This window comes from Bos grunniens, chromosome 2, assembly GCF_055505025.1.
Source record: "Bos grunniens cultivar Pamir isolate PY7600 chromosome 2, Bosgru_T2T1.0, whole genome shotgun sequence".
NCBI classification, from domain to species: Eukaryota; Metazoa; Chordata; class Mammalia; order Artiodactyla; family Bovidae; genus Bos; species Bos grunniens.
Genome location: NC_141166.1, coordinates 105102889 through 105119765, shown reverse-complemented (window position 1 = coordinate 105119765; position 16877 = coordinate 105102889). Strand labels below are relative to the sequence as shown.

General features: G+C 39.0%; 1 protein-coding gene across 37 annotated transcripts in view; it reads left to right on the top strand.

The window, feature by feature from the left end:
• The window catches only part of GRB14 (growth factor receptor bound protein 14), a 192098-nt gene that overhangs the window by 140836 nt on the left and 34385 nt on the right, over positions 1–16877 (top strand). For all 37 annotated transcript variants that reach the window (XR_015152621.1, XR_015152616.1, XR_015152647.1 and 34 more), the window contains one exon: positions 2674–2830. Coding sequence is in view for 15 of the 37 variants with exons in the window: in XM_086370370.1 (XP_086226496.1) it covers positions 2674–2830 (157 nt within the window). In the remaining 22 variants the exon portion in view is untranslated. The remainder of the gene's footprint in view (positions 1–2673; positions 2831–16877) is intronic.

Sequence of the window (16877 nt, the reverse complement as noted above, 5' to 3'; positions counted from 1 at the left end):
GTCGTGTCCATCTCTTTGCGCCCCCATGGACTGTAGCCTGCTAGGCTCCTCTGTCCGTGGGATTTTCCAAGCGAGAATACTGGAGTGGGTTGCCATTTCCTTCTCCAGGAGATCTTCCTGACCCAGGAATTGAGCCCACATTTCCTATGTATTCTGCATTGACAGGTGGATTCTTTACCACTGAACCACCTAGAAAGCCAGCCTTATATTAAAACACTTAGCAGAGGATTTGCACTTTGCATGGGGACTTTGCACAATGAGCTGCTTGGGTTAGGACAATGAAGAGCCCCTGAAGAATTTTAGAAGAATGACCTGATATGATCAGCTATTAGAAAGTTTATTCCTCTAGCAGTATGGAGGAGTTAGAGAAGGTCTATGGCTAGAACAAGGGAGATAAGTAGGTGGATATTACCACTAGAAGTGTACACATAGCACACATATGATTAAAACACAAAGACTTCAAAATTACTTGGTCCAAGGGTTCAGGGTTATTCTCAGGACTCTTTCATCTCTTGGTGTGATTTATTCCATATGGGACCCTATTTTTCCACAGTCTTTCTCTTTGTGAACAGTAGCAGCCACACCTATCCCTGCCCAGTGGAAAAGAAGACCCACTTTATGAGTCCAGATTGGCCCTGATCAGCTCTGATTAGGTCATGTCCCCATCTCTGAAATAGTCATTGTTGCCAGGGAAACTCTGGGCATTGATTGATCCATCTAGAAAATATATTCTCTGTGGAGCTGAGGCAATCATGCAGGGGTAAACTGGCTCTAAAAATTTTTTCTTTAAAAAAGACCTATTTGTAGCATTTGCCATATTCTTGAGTATACATTCTCCCACCATGGCTGATTTCAGGATGCCTGGCTGGCCGAGTTCCTGAATGTTTAACAGTCAGCTGTGACGAGCAGTTTCCAGCAGCTCCACTACTCTGTCGCTGAGCTGAAGGCAGAGCTGCCAGCATCACAGAGACTGATGGCACTGCCTTCCTAGGCAGTGGTTCTCTAAAAGCCAATCAAAATGCCAGTTCAGTGAGTCAGTGCCTGGTGGCCAATCCAGCCAGTAAGACTGTGCATAACTTATACTTTGGTGTCCTTATTTTAAGAATTTTTTTTAAAGTTCTTATGTCATTTTCTTGAATAACATTTTTAAGCACCTTATAATACTCCATTTTATGAAAGTACTATGGTTTACCACTCTTTTATTGTGGAATATTTAGGTTGATAGAACATACATAATGCTTTGCAGGACATGTCTACACCTAAAGCTATTTTCTCCACATTTAGGACAGATTTACTGAGATAGTTTGCCTAAATGAAATTACTAAGTTGAAGAAATAGCCTCTCTAATGCTTTTGATACTTTCCAATAGATGTAAAAAATAGTTTTACCGATTTATAACACTCTGTCATTGTAAGAGAGTAACTGTTTCATTCCAGTCATTTTATGTAATTAGAAAAATAATCAATAGGAGAGAATTGATATATCATTTTAATTTTCATTTATTTGAATTGCTAAAAATGTTTAAATGTCAACATTTTTATAGCGAGAATATTTCTTATATTGAGTTTTCTTATAACATCCGGACATTTGTGTGTGTTGATCTTACTATACTATTTTCATAGGTATTTAGTTCATCATAAATAATTTAATTTATATTTGACATACTATAGTTAATAGTGGAAATTCTAGCATGTAGCACAACTTGGTAAATGTTGAAGGGAGTGCTGTACATGAAACTTTCTCTGATTCTGTTTATTTTGGGGGTGACATAAGCTGCTGTAATAGATAAATACAAAATCACAATAAGTTAGCAGTAAAAGTTAATTTCTTGCTCTTGTCAAAATTCCTTGCAGGCATTCCTAGTTGAACACCTTTTATGTCGTCATTCAGAAACAAAGCCTCCTTCTGTCCCATACTCTGCTCTCCTCTTTAGGTCTTTGTCAAATGGCAATCCACTCCAGCACTCTTGCCTGGAAAATCCCATGGACGGAGGAGCCTGATAGGCTACAGGCCATGGGGTCGCAAAGAGTCGGACATGACTGAGTGACTTCACTTTCACTATTCAGTGAGCAGGTGGTGTAAGAGAATGGAGGACAGTATGTGGGAGAGCTGTAGGGACTAGGCCTGGAAGTGTCACATTGCATGTACTTACATCCTGTTGACCAAATCTCAATCCTGTGGACACAACTACATGCAAGGCAGAAAAGAAAAAAGGATTTTGTGAGCATCTAGCCAGTCTTTGCCAAAGTTCCTATAAGCTGAAATAGAGAAATCTTTGCTGCTATTACAACTTGTGTATATCTGAGAATAAATCACCTGTGTTACTTGGATTATTTACAGATTAAAATGTGGAATGGACAATTTTAAATGTTGATAAGAGATGAATAGCTTTTTAGTAGATCAGAGTAGTGGAAATTGATATTGAATGGTCATTGAATAGCCTGACGTTTACACACTTAACAGATTGGAAGTGGTCGGACAGAGTGACTTTGACGTGTTATAAACAAGTCTTGGATGGGCACCATTTGCTCCATGTATAAGAAAATTAGATGTAAAATAGACTGTATGAGGAATTTGTAATTAGCTCAACCAATAAGTTCAATGACTTGTTAGAATGATATTTTAAACAGACTATTCCAGCTCTCTCTTTTTTTTTTATTTCTACATACACAGGTAATTAAAGTATACAGTGAAGATGAAACCAGCAGAGCTTTAGAGGTACCCAGTGACATAACTGCCCGAGATGTTTGCCAGCTGTTGATCCTGAAGAATCATTACATTGATGACCACAGCTGGACCCTTTTTGAGCACCTGCCTCATGTAGGTCTAGGTAAGAACACAAAATCATGGCCATATCATTGCTTTTCTGTCCTTTATAATTTTGATCATATGGCAAAGGTTTGCTTCACTTATGGAAAGACAGAGGACAGTTATGAATCATCCTTTTCTTTGTGTTTAATTTTTGTTGGTGATGATTGAGAGAAAAATGAAGTAGCACTAGAATAGAAATAATAGGAATAAGAATAAAAAATAAGAATAGAAATAAAGATAGAAGTATTACAAATTTACCACCTCTCATTGTTTCCATAATGATCTATGGAAATTTGGGAGCTAAACCATAGAGTCTAAGTTGATGGAAAGATACATTGCATAATAATTTTTAGTTTTCTGGCCTGGAGAATCCCAGGGATAGGGGAGCCTGGTGGGCTGCCGTCTATGGGGTCACACAGAGTCGGACATGACTGAAGCGACTTAGCAGTAGCAGCAGCAGCACAAAGAAAAATTTTGAGAGGTTACTAAAATATGCTGTAATGTGAGCTACATTTTGCATTAATTATAGTACAGCCATGGGAAATACCCACAGTGGTGTTTCACTTTATGTGAGTGTATACCCTAAATTTTTCTTAAATAAATAATTCCTTCACATTTGAAAGTCATAAACATAAAAAATAGTCTTATTTTCAGTTGGAAATGCATCTCTGTATTGTGAACTTGTAGAGGCTTTTCCTCTCATACCTTTTAAAAACTTATAAACTATTTCCATTCTCCTGCTAGAATGGGACAGAATTTAACAACAATTTTGTCTCCCTTTTCTTATTTTTACAGATATTGCTGTTAAAAAACATATAGGTAGATGAAAAAGGAAGGAGTTTGTTAGGACAGTGCCATTTGATTCTTAGAGTTTTATATTAGTTTCCCTTGGCCACTGTGACAAATTAGCATAAACTTGGTGGCTTAAAACAACAGAAGTTTATTCCCTTACCATTCTGGAGGCCAGAAGTCTGAAATCAGTATCAGTGGGTTAAATTCAAGGTATCTTCAGGGATGAACTTCTTCTGGAGGTTCACGAAGAGAATTCATTTCTCATCTCTTCTAGCTTCTTGTGGCTGCTGGCATGCCTTGGCTTGTGGCTGCATCACTCTACTCTCTACCTCCATGGTCACACCGTGCTCTCTTCTGTCCATGTGCAATCTCCCATTGCCACTGTCTTTTAACAGTAGCACTTAGGCTTTATGCAGCATAACCCAGGGTAATCTCTTTACTTCAAGATCCTTAAATCAATTATATATGCAAAGCTTTGTTTTTTATCATGTAAGGTAACATTCACAGGTTTTCAGGGATTAAGATATGGGTATCTATCACTTAGCCTACCACCAACTCCTTTGCATTATATATCAAACAACTTAGTAGTAAATCATCAAAATTATTTTAAATAATCTGTCAGTGACAGCACAGTTTGTTCCTTCCATTTGTTTAAAGAACTGAGAATTTTATACCTAGCTATGAGTGTCGTTCACTTTCTTGCATAGCTAGCTACTAGTATTATAAACATTTTCCTTTGTTTGATACATAGAACAAAGGAAACATGTTTCTGCCCAAGAGCAGTGTACCAAAGCAAGGTTCAGTTTGAATGAGAAGTTTGCCTTTGTCTTATGAAGTACAGTGGAGATGATGTTGGCAGAAAAGTTATGTTCTTAGGAGGAAGTGAAGTGAAGTGAAGTCGCTCAGTCGTGTCTCTTTGCGACCCCATGGACTGTAGCCTGACATGCTCCTCCATCCATGGGATTTTACAGGCAAGAATACTGGAATGGGTTGCCATTTCCTTCTCCAGGGGATCTTCATGACCCAGGGATCGAATCCAGGTCTCCTGCATTGTAGGCAGATGCTTTTACTGTCTGAGCCACCAGGGAAGTCCCTGTTCTTAGGAGGATCCATCTTCAAAAAATTCTGGAAAGTGATTGGTTCATTTAAAGTCCCTTGCATTCCCTAAACAGTTCAGAAGTGTCTGTAGTACTCGCTGTTTGAAGATTGCTGTCCTAAGATGTGTCAAGACCTTGGGAGAGGACAGAGGGAAATCTGCAGAAAAGAAGCTTGGATAGTCCCCACAGGGATTCTGAACCCGAGCCCACCCTCCCACACTCTGTTTGAGAGTTAATGGGCCATAACATGTCAGCTGATCTTCACAGCTGAGCCTATTCAGTTCAGTTCAGTTGCTCAGTCGTGTCTGACTCTTTGCGACCCCATGAATCGCAGCACGCCAGGCCTCCCTGTCCATCACCAACTCCCGGAGTTCACCCAGACTCACGTCCATCGAGTCAGTGATGCCATCCAGCCATCTCATCCTCTGTCATCCCCTTCTCCTCCTGCCCCCAATCCCTCCCAGCATCAGAGTCTTTTCCAACGGAGCCTATACCTGCCAGGAAAACTCGAATCTTGCAGGTATGCTATACTGGTCTGTGTGACTTGCTGTCTCACCTTCATAGGCCAGAAAAAACCCAATGTATATTTTCTTCCTTGCCATTTGTAACTCATTTAACTTCTATTTATGATCATTAACCTCTTAGAAGTGTGGTGGTAACTCTCAAAAGGCACGTGCCATAATTCCAAACTATTTTGTTTACTTATGGCTTTTAGCAATATAGCTCTTAACTAACATAATATCTAATAAAAGTATTTTATACTCTTAACTTTTTCTCTTTGAGAGACTTTAAAAATCATTAAACATCTTTTACAGTTGCAGTCACTATGATTTATCCCTAACAAAGAGCTTGAAGTTCAGTAATAAAATCTACTCTGTAAATCAAGCAGCAGTGTTCATGGAGACCACTGCAGGTTATATGAGGAATAAAAAGATTTGTGCAAGTCTTTTAATGTAGAAGCTTAAAATGGAACATTGAGAATTAATTTGAGCTACATACTAAATTTAAACTTTTAGGCACTGAATAGAAATATATTTCTCCATTACTGTATTTTCTGGAAACTGCTGAAATAAAATCAAAGATGTGAGAATATTGTTTCATGGTTTCATTAACCAAGCATTAGGCCAAAGCTTATGAGAAAGAAATTGAGTCCCAAAGCTTTATTGTGTTCTTTTTTTTTCTCTTTGTTTTTACTCAGATAATATCTTTATACAGTAGAAAAATTGCAGACATTAATGCTATTGAATTACTAATGTGTATTAGATTTACCACCTTCCCTTCCTTTTTTAAAAAAAATCTACTGCTTTATTTCTGTAAGGATACACTGAGATGTCAGATGATAATAGTTAATGACTATCCAAATAAACTCTTGAGGAACAGTTTTTTCCTCTTTATTTCTTCCACTTCTTTAACAGTGTGACAAAAACAACTTTTATGGTGCTGTGGTCTTTCTCAGCATGAAGAGTAAAACCAGTGTGTTTTTGAATTGTATTTGTCAGGATGTAGCTTATAAATACTCTTGCAATATCTTTTCAGCCTAAGAGTGATATTAAGCAACATTTTTGCTATTTGCATGTTGAAATGAAAACAAGTAGAATGGAGTGTTTCCCCCTTAAATATGCTGTGCAGATGACAATGTCCTTTGTCAATAGAGTGAGGCCCTCACATATTGAACTGTAAATCTTCTTTGCGTCTTGTTGACTTAAAGAACCAAAGGACAAACCATTTGCCAAGACTTTGGTGACCAGCTAGTGAGCCCTGCATGTTGTTCAGGGGACATTGTTGACCTCTCTCTCTGATAGAAATACTGGATTTTCAATGCACAGAATTCTAAAGGTGAAGGGATAGTCTGTTATTTTTTAAAAATATTTTTAGTACAAAAATAATTAGGCTCACTGCCAATAACTTAGAAATAAAGATGTCAAGAAGTAAACAATGCTACTGCTAAGTCGCATCAGTCATGTCCGACTCTGTGCGACCCCGTAAACGAAAGCCCACCAGGCTCCTCTGTCCCTGGGATTCTCCAGGCAAGAATACTGGAGTGGGTTGCCATTTCCTTCTCCAATGCATGCACGCATGCATGCTATCCACAATTTAACAGCACTGAAATGTTTCTTTAGTTTCTCTATTTTGACATCTCTTGCCTGTGTGTTCACTTGTGTAAACTACCTTTCTATATATATGTGTACATTAAAACAAAAATCCTGAATATTTTCAGTTTTTTTTTTTTTTCCACAAAAACTAGGAACTCCCTTTGCCCGCTCTGCGTTTCCCAATTGCTTTCTTCCAATAGGTTAACAAATGTCGATTGACTGTTTTGCACAAGCCTGTTTTGTATATGGATCCTGGGGTACAGTAGGAACACAATAGACAAAAAGCAATGCCCTGATGAACTTGCATTCTGATGGGAAGAGAAAGACAAGAGACATGTGATTAAAATAGGTAATCTCTTAAGTAATGGTTAGCACTGGGGAGAAAATGAAGGCAGAGAATGGGGTAGGGAGTCTAGGGCTGGCAGGGAAATCAGGGAAGGTGTCCCTGACAGTGTGATGTTTGGGTAGAGATCGAAGCAGATAGGAGCAGCTCTCTCACTTAAATGGAAGAAGATTGTTCAGGAAGAAGGGAACATAAAGGGGGGAGGCCTGGACTTGGCAACCTGCTTGTGTTTAGGAAGCAGCCGAGAGGTGGGCACTTAGGGAGTCAGGAGAGTAGTGGAAAGGGACTGCATGGAGCTTCTATGGGGCCCTCAGGCTATGGAGGGGACTGAACTTTTACAATGAGTAAGGCAAAAGGTAACTGGAGGTTTTTGCATCAGAAAGTGGTAGAATCTGACTTAAAATCTACTACTGAGAAGACCCAAATGCAAGTTTTAACCATTTGGAGGCTAAGCAAATTCATTTTGCGTTTACATCAAATTATCTGTAGTTTGCTGGCGTGGTCCTTGCCCATCTCTCATTTCTGCTAGTGATGGCGTGTCACATTGTACCATCTTCACGTCATGGTCTGCACACATATGAGGCTTAGTGTTTGTGAGATCCTGAAATCTTGTAGGCAAGAACATTTTGACTTATGAAATCATGACAGCTGGGAGTTTTCTGCACTTCATTTGACTTCAATGTCCCAGATAAGCTTAGGAAAGTTTCAGAGACATGCTATGTTGTTATTAGATGTGCTACTATTATTGTTTCTGATCCATTTAAGCACACTGCAGATTACTGAGGTCAGGAGGAGGAGCACGTGACATTAAAAATATGGTAGGGTTGTCGAATCCAAAGGACTTCCCTGGTGGCTCAGCAGTAAATAATCTGCCTGCAGTGCTGGAGATACAGGAGATGTGGGTTCAGTCCCTGGGTTGGGAAGATCCCCTGAGAAGGGCATGGCAACCTACTTCAGTATTCTTGCCTAGGAAATCCTATGGACAGAGGAGCCTAGCGGGCAATAGTCCAGAGGATCACAAAAAGTTGGAGATGACTGGAGAGACTGAGCACACATGCATGCATTGAATCCAAAGTCTATTTTGAGAGTGACAGGTGGTGTGGCAAAGAAAACTTCTTTTTATTTTAATATGAATGTATATGTGTGATAGCTACTATTAATGTGTATCTCGTGTGTGCAGGGCCCCTACATAGAGGCTTCACTTTCATCTTGATAGACACTCAGTATTTAGCTTCATAGTAACCCTGCAAGGTACATTAATTTCATCTCCATTTTACATATACGAATACAAAGAATCGGTGATAGAATACCTGACCCAGAGTTACACCTTGCACAAATCTATATACCTGTCAGATTCTCAAGTGTACATGTTTTCCATGGAAGCAAGTTTGTTTTTTCTTCACCCCATTAGATCAGGCAAATTTTGAGGGGAGTCTGTAGTTGGTTTGTCTGTCTCACTCTCCATCTCTGTCTCTCATACATGCTATAAATACAGATTGAAATGTTGAAACCTCAAGAACATTTTCATATAACCCTTCAGCCAGGTAGCACTGAAATTACTGGAATCTAACTGATCCCGCCTGGTCCACTTTATTGCAGAGCCAGTTATTTATTTTGGCGAGCAAGGGGATCATTTTGGAAATGACTTGTTCTTGAATTTATACACATCTTGAATGGTAATAGGACATTTGGAGCTTTGACTGCAGTATCATTATTTCATTACCTCTGTCCATAATTATTAATATATACTGCCGAGAATTTTCCCAGGCAGAGTAAATCATGGAGGGCAGCCCAACATCCTGCTTTTGTTACAGATCCCTGATTTGCCTGATTTGGGGTTATGTTATTATGAGTTTCTAGATGTACACACAGCTTTATTGACATTGGATTTCAAATATCAGTAAATCAACAAATATCCCCCCTTCTCTAATTATAAAACAAACAAAGTTTTGTAACTGGTGTGTTTCACTTCACAGCCACTGGATGTCACTGCAGTTCCCCAGATGGAGTCCCCTGCTTTTAGAATCATTGTGTAAGAGGAGGGTGGGGGAAAAAGAAACTTCAGTTTTAAGTCTTCTGGAACTTAATAGGATCCATGTTTGCTTTGCTCCCATTTTGATTCCTGGTATGAAGCAGCAGCAATTAACACACTACCTCAAGCGCATAGCTATCGACTCCTCGGGAAGTGGAATTAATTGTATTTTAGAGTCATTGCTGGGGACAGCTGAGATTTCTATTCTGAATATCACTGCAGAGTGGCTTTAATAAGCAAAATGAATGACTGGAGACTTTTAATGAAACCACTTTTATATGTGCAGCTCTACCCACACGGTCTGTTTAAGACTGAAGCAGTACACAGCAGTGGGGAGGGAACCCTTCCCAACAGCCTGCTTTGAAGCTACTCCACTTTTTTTGTGTGTGTGTGTGTGCAAAAGAAGGCACACGTGTGGATGTTTGACACTGATACTAATGTGTATTTGTACCTTCTGTGCTGTTTGGAACCCATCAGCCATCAGAGTTGTGACCACCCTCATCACCAGCAGAAATAATTGTGAAGCTTTTAGGACACGTGTGCATGTGTCTCTCCTAAGACCCTGACCCGAGGATTAAGGCAGCACGGTTCTGGTAGCACACTAAGACAGGAAATGGAATGTTAAAGCAGCAGAGAGTGCTCATAGTCAAATCTGCCTCTCGTGGTCCAGCTGAGTTTTCCTTTTCAGTGTTCTAATAGCCTGGGTTCAAGTCTCATCACCTCTCTTCTCAGGAATTCCTTTCTTCTCACAGCTGGTCCTTCCTCTTGCCTCTGCTCATACTAGAGTTATCCATCTGAGCGCAGGCATGATTCACCTTGTGTTTGGGTCCAAGGTCCTTTGCAGGGCTTTTAGTATGTGCGACTTGACGACCCTTCCTGTCTCCAGCCTTGTGTCCTTCTCTTCTCCTCTGAGTCTATACACTAGACCACTGCCTGTAGTCGCCTGCGTTTCTACTCCTCGGTCTCCTTACTCATGCTGTTAAGATTCTCAGGAAGTCCTTTCTCACCCATCTCTACCTGGCTAACTGCTGTGCATCTTCCAAGGCTTACTTGGAATTATAGTTAAAATGGAAAATAAAATATAACTGTATAATAACTCTCCCATAGTGCTAGTGGTAAAGAACCCACTTGCCAGTGCAGGAGAGGTAAGAAATGGGGGTTCCATCCCTGGGTTGGTAAGATCCCCGGGAGAAGAAAATTGCCACTCACTCCAGTATTCTTGCCTGGGAAATCCCAAGGACAGAGGAACCTGGCAGGCTACAGTCCATGGGGTTGCAAAGAGATGACTGAGTGGCACTTTCAAATAGTAACTGCTAGCCGTTTCCTAAAAATTCCTATAAAAACAAAGATGTCAGTCAGCTGTCCAGGCTGACTGACAGCTAACCTGATGCCATAGTCCAAGGAGAGGAAAGATGAGAAAGCAGTTGAAGGCATCCCACACTCTGCCTTATGAAGTGGAGCCGCCCCTTCCATTTGAGAGCAGGTAGGGACACACACCTGCCTCTCCCATATGCCTAGGTGCAGACTTTGGCTACTCAGAAGCTAGTTGTCTTTTGAGACAATCAGCATACTTGCTGGCACCAGTTTTTCTCATACATCTTTTAAGAAATTACAGACCTCCTGCAGCCCCCAAAACAGAGTGATGCAGGAAGCACTAGGAGTCAGTCAGTTCAGTCGTTCAGTTGTGTTCGACTCTTTGCGACCCCATGGACTGCAGCACGCCAGGCCTCCCTGTCCATCACCAACTCCTGGAGCTTACTCAAACTCATGTCCATCACATCGGTGATGCCATCCAACTGTCTCATCCCTCTGATATCCCCTTCTCATCCCGCCTTCAATCTTTCCCAACACCAGGGTCTTTTCCAATGAATCTTCACATCAGGTGGCCAAAGTATTGGAGTTTCAGCTTCAGCATCAGTCCTTCCAATGAATATTCAGGACTGATTCCTTTAGGATGGACTGGTTGGATCTCCTTGCAGTCCAAGGGACTCTCAAGAGTCTTCTCCAACACCACAGTTCAAAAGCATCAATTCTTCGATGCTCAGCTTTCTTTATAATCCAACTTTCACATTCATGCATGACTACTGGAAAAACCGTAGCTTTGACTAGATGAACCTTTGTTGGTAAAGTAATGTCTCTGCTTTTTAATATACTGTCTAGGTTGGTCATAGTTTTTCTTCCAAGGAGCAAGTCATAGCTGCAGTCACCATCTGCAGTGATTTTGGAGCCCTAGAAAATAAAGTCTGTCACTGTTTCCCCATTTGTTTGCCATGAAGTGATGGGGCCAGATGCCATGATTTTAGTTTTCTGAATGTTGAGTATTAAGCCAATTTTTTCACTCTCTTCTTTCACTTTCGTTAATTCTTCTTCGCTTTCTGCCATAAGGGTGATGTCATCTGCGTATCTGAGGTTATTGTTATTTCTCCAGGCAATCTTGATTCCAGTTTGTGCTTCATCTAGCCTGGCATTTTTATGATATATTCTGCATGTAAGTTAAATAAGCAGGATGACAGTATAAAGGCTTGATGTACTCCTTTCCTGATTTGGAACCAGTCTGTTGTTCCATGTCCAGTTCTAACTGTTGCTTCTTGACCTACATACAGATTTCTCAGGAGGCAGGTCAGGTGGTCTGGTATTCCCATCTCTTTAAGAATTTTCCAAAAAAAAAAAAAAGAAAAAAAAAAAAGAATTTTCCACAGTTTGCTTATGATACACACAAGCAAGGCTTTGGTGTAGTCAATAAAGCAAAAGTAGATGTTTTTCTGGAACTCTCTTGCTTTTTCAATGATCCCGCAGGTGTTGGCAATTTGATCTCTGGTTCCTCTGCCTTTTCTAAATCCAGCTTGAACATGTGGAAGTTCATAATTCACATACTGTTGAAGCCTGGCTTGGAGAATTTTGATCGTTAGTTTGCTAGCGTGTGAGATGAGTGCAGTTGTGTGGTAGTTTGAATATTCTTTGGCATTGCCTTTCTTTGGGATTGGAATGAAAACTGATTGGGAGTGATAGAGGTGAATTGTGTTCTGGCAGGCAACTCTCCCACAAGTACCAGATAGGTGGGTGCAGGGGACAAGCAAATTTGGATAAGAAACAGATTTAAGGCTGTTTCAAGCAGGATTATTTACAGTATCAATTAATGAAAAAAAGAAGCCTAATGCTATAATAATAGAGAAATGTTATAAATTATAGTACATTTATATAATATGATGTTATACAGCTTTTAATCATGTTTTTGCAGCTTTTCAATTGAAGACTAGTACCGACAAATGTGGGACTGTAACACTGATTTAAATGAAGTGTACACTTTTCACGGCATTTAGGAAATGTTGTATATATGTTTATACATCTATATATACATTGTTTTCTAAATGTGAAAAATCTATACATGTAAACTCACATTGTCCCAAAGAAAAAGACAAGAAGGGAATATAATGTAATGTTAATTTCTTATTCCTAATTGACAGTTTTAAAGATAGATTGTGATTGTGAGTTGCCTGTTTTCAAATTTTCTGTAATGGAAATACATTATTTTAGTAATCTGGAAAAAAAAATAAACACAATTTTTAAAACTTGTTAAGAGATTTTTTTAAAGCCTTGATTCAGACAACTTCCTGAAGGTTCAAGTTGGATCAAGTACCAATCTTCTATGCTGCTATAACATTTTCTGCAACTGTCTTAATAGGGATTGTATTATTAAATCTAATCTGTAATTCCATCAATTTTGGAACTGTGCATATGTGCATCTTTGTAACCTGGAGTCTAAAACAAATAAATGGCTTCTGAGCTAAGCTGTACTAAACAAGCAGTTCAAAGGATAGATTACAAAGTGCACAGAAGGAAGAGATTTGAAAAAGGAGCTAGAGGAATCACATGCCATGCCATGCCATGCCCGGGTGGAAATTTACTCTGTGTCCTTAAAGGATGCTTTGGATAACTTAGAATTTGTGGAAGTTGTTTCTAAACTCTTCAAGTATTTGCAGTCAGCTTGAGATAATATATATGCAGACTTTTGGGGAAAAAATAAGGCTTTCTATGAATACTACAAGTTGTGATCATTGAATCTGAGTTAATATGAGGACTGTTATGCTTTGTTGAGGAATGATCCGCAAGACCCTTATACCCACTACTTAAGCATCAAGATGTTCCCATTATTGCTCTTGGGAAGCTGAATCTGGCAGTGACAATTTTCTGGGGATCTTATTGGTATTAGGTAGTTTTCTTAGGTTAAGGAACCTTTTAGAAATTGAGCCTTGCTTTATTGTTTGCTTCTCCAGTTACTGTTTTGCTTGCTCAGATGCTGTTCATTTTTATCTGAAAATAAGATTGACAAAATGTATGTAGTTTCTAGCTAGCACAGAGAAGTACAAGGACCTTTGTCTCCTGGAGTTTCCTGTAACAGAGGTATACAAAGAATTGTTTTCTGGGTGAATTAGAGCTAAAAGCCACTTTTGTTTCTTCTCTTATCTAGTGATGAGAAGAGTAGGGACTTCGGTTTCTATTTGATCCCCATGCTGTACTTTCCGTAGACTCAGCGAAGAAGTCCAGGCAGAAGGTCACAGGTGAACACTTTCCATTCTGGGAGGACTGAGGTTTTTTAAAAAGACTTTGAAGTTAAATAAACAGTTTCAGAAGAAACTTCTTCCTTTTTTTTTTTAAAGAAAATTTTTCTGAAAATTAAATAGAAAACAGAATTATGTGTAGTTATCACTTTTCAGTAATATTTCAGTCTATTACCATAAGACTTCACTGATTTATCAGAAGCAAAAATAAAACTTAGTGATATGAAGCTTTTCTTTTTAAGATAGCTTTTTTTTTTTCATTCTTTCTGGAGGCTTTTTTTTCTCCTTTTGATTGCTGTTTTGAAGTGACTTAAGATGGCTTCTCTCCTATTTTTCTACCTAGAATGGAATTTTATCATTATAACAAATTCATGTTACAATGTCTTAAAAATTCTTCAGAAAGTGTTTTAAATCGACTTGTGTCTGTGAAGGTTTTGTGGCTTTTTTTTTTTTCTGCCATGCAGCACCGGTTGCAGCCTCCTGGTTCCTGACCAGGGAGGGAACCCATGGCCTCTGCAGTGGAAGCATGGAGTCCTAACACTGGACTACCAGGGAAGTCCCGTGAAGTTTTAATAATATATCTTAATATGATATTTTTGATGAATTTATGACATTTTAAAAGAAAGGTTTTTTTAAAAAATCACATTAAATTTATGTGGATTTTACCTGGAGTCATTTCTCAAATGTTAACTCAACAAGTATCTGAGTTCATCCTGGATGATAGTTCGTAATATTGTGTTTTCAAACATTTACAGCAAAGAGCCTCTAAATATAGAATTAATACACTTCTTTTGCTATTTAAACAGTATAAGTTATTTGCAAGGATTGCTCAGTTGGTTCAAGTCTGCTTGGCTTTATAATGAGACTACAGAAGAAGAGTCAATAGAAAGTTTATTGGAAGCCATCTAGACAAGTCTTTTGTTTTCCCTTTCTTGGGTGTTGGTGGTGATGTCTTACTTTGTGAATAGGCCTTGGCAAAACAAAGCTGGTCTTTGGCCACTTTTCACCTCCCCTTTAAGTGTTTTTCTTTTCCTCTCAAAGTAATCCATCTAGGCATCTTGTATCCTCTTGAACTTCTCCCTATTAAGATCTGTAATTAGTTTGATTTCTGCATTTTTAAAAAACACAAATTTTCTGTAAGATGTGACTAGCTGATAATCACTTAGACCTTTTAGGGTTCTTTGCGTTATTATAGCATTCATCCTTTAACGTAATGAGCATTGGTTGGGAGATGGTATATATAATGGCACATCTAAATGGGGACTGTGATGTATAAATGTAAGCAAATTATTTAATATAGTTTTTAAAAGATTCTATAATAAGTAAGTTTTGTCTCCATTACCAGAAGTGTATAAGAGGTAAAAACCTGTGGCTACATTTGATACTCTGGCCTTTGTTTGCTTTTTATATGTTTTCTGAATTTTCAATAGAATAGTACCAGAAGTATGTTTTTGTTTTCCCACATACTCTAGTTTTTTGCCCACTTGATTTGAAGACATTTTTTCTGCCTAAGGTTACCAGGCTATTTTCCTGATGCTAGTAACTGGCATTTGGTATTATCATTCTATGAACTTTTCTGCAAATAGTATATCCCTGAATTTTCCATTCTGAATTGGTATATTGGGCTTCATATGTGTGTAATCAACAAAACCCCAGCTAGACTGTTGCTCTTTTGGTGACTACCCATATTACACCTGTTTTTGTGTGTGTGTGACATGTTTGTCATAGCTGTTCAAATGCAGCTTGGTTTTTCCACTCTTTTTTGTTTTGTTTTCTTTTTTGAAGAGAATCCAAATTCAAATAATTTACTTTTATGTGAAGTTAAGATTGATAATTTGATATATTGCCTATTAAATTATTTCCCTTAGACCCAAACTGTGGTTGTTTGTTTTCAGTTAATTAGTAAATAGTTATAGAACACATATCAAAATAAAAGAATTTGAGGCAATGGAGTCTTGAGAACTGCCAGAACATAAGAGAGATTTGAGCTGATACAGAAAGAACAAGTAGGCTATGAACAGGGGATGCCGTTCCAGTGGGAACTGTAGTGAAGGCCAAGGCAGTGCTGTGCAGAGGAAGGAGGAGAGACTCGAGGTCAGATATGTGGCTGCCATTCAAATCCTGAGACATTTGTTATTCTAAACGGGAGACTCTTTATCTGTAAAATGGAAATAGAGTTTGCCTTATAGATTATCCTCTTAGTTTCCTAAGGCTGCTGTAACAAATTCATGGTGGCTTTGTTGTTGTTCAGTCGCTCAGTTGTGTCCAACACTTTGCGACCCCATGGAGTACAGCATTCCAGGCTTCCCTGTTCTTCACCATCTCCCGGAGCTTGCTCAAATTCATGTCTATTGAGTCAGTGATGCCATTCAGCCGTCTCATCCTCTGTCTTTGATGGTGGCTTAAACTAAAACAAATATAATCTTTAAAGGTTCTAGAGGTGAGAAGTCTTAAATTAATTTCGCTAGGCTGAAATCAAGGTGTTGGCAGGGCCACACACTTCCCAGAGGCTTTATGAGGAGGCTGTTCCTTGCCTCTTTCAGCTTCTGGTAGCTACCATGATTCCTTGGCTTGTGGTCACATCACATCACTTGAGTCTGTGCCTCTGGGGTCACGTTGTCCTTTCCTCTTCTTTCTCTGTCAGTTCTCCTTCTGTCTCTCTCTTAAAAGGATACTTGTGTTTGGATTTAAGGCCCACCTGTATAGTCTCCTGGAGAAGGAAATGGCAACCCACTCCAGTATTCTTGCCTGGAGAATCCCATGGACAGAGGAGCCTGGTGGGCTACAGTCCACAGGGGTCGCAAAGAGTCAGACATGACTGAGCGAGTTCACTTTGTATAGTCTTGGATAATCTCTTCTCGGGATCTTTCAGTTAATGACATCTGCAAATCCTTTGCCATATAAGGTAATGTTTATAGGTTCCAGAGATCAGGACCTGAAGTCTTTATTCAACTTACTGCAGAATAATTATATAATAATTAAATACAGCTATGTTTTCTCAGGTTTATACATGAAGAGATGTAACTTGCTTTATTTCTATAGCTTGAATTAATTTCTGAGTGAGTTTCTTGACCCCTTAATGACAGTTTAATCTTTTGTTATTGGTTTGCTTTATGGATTATTCTTAGTCTTTTTGTGGTAAATAATCAG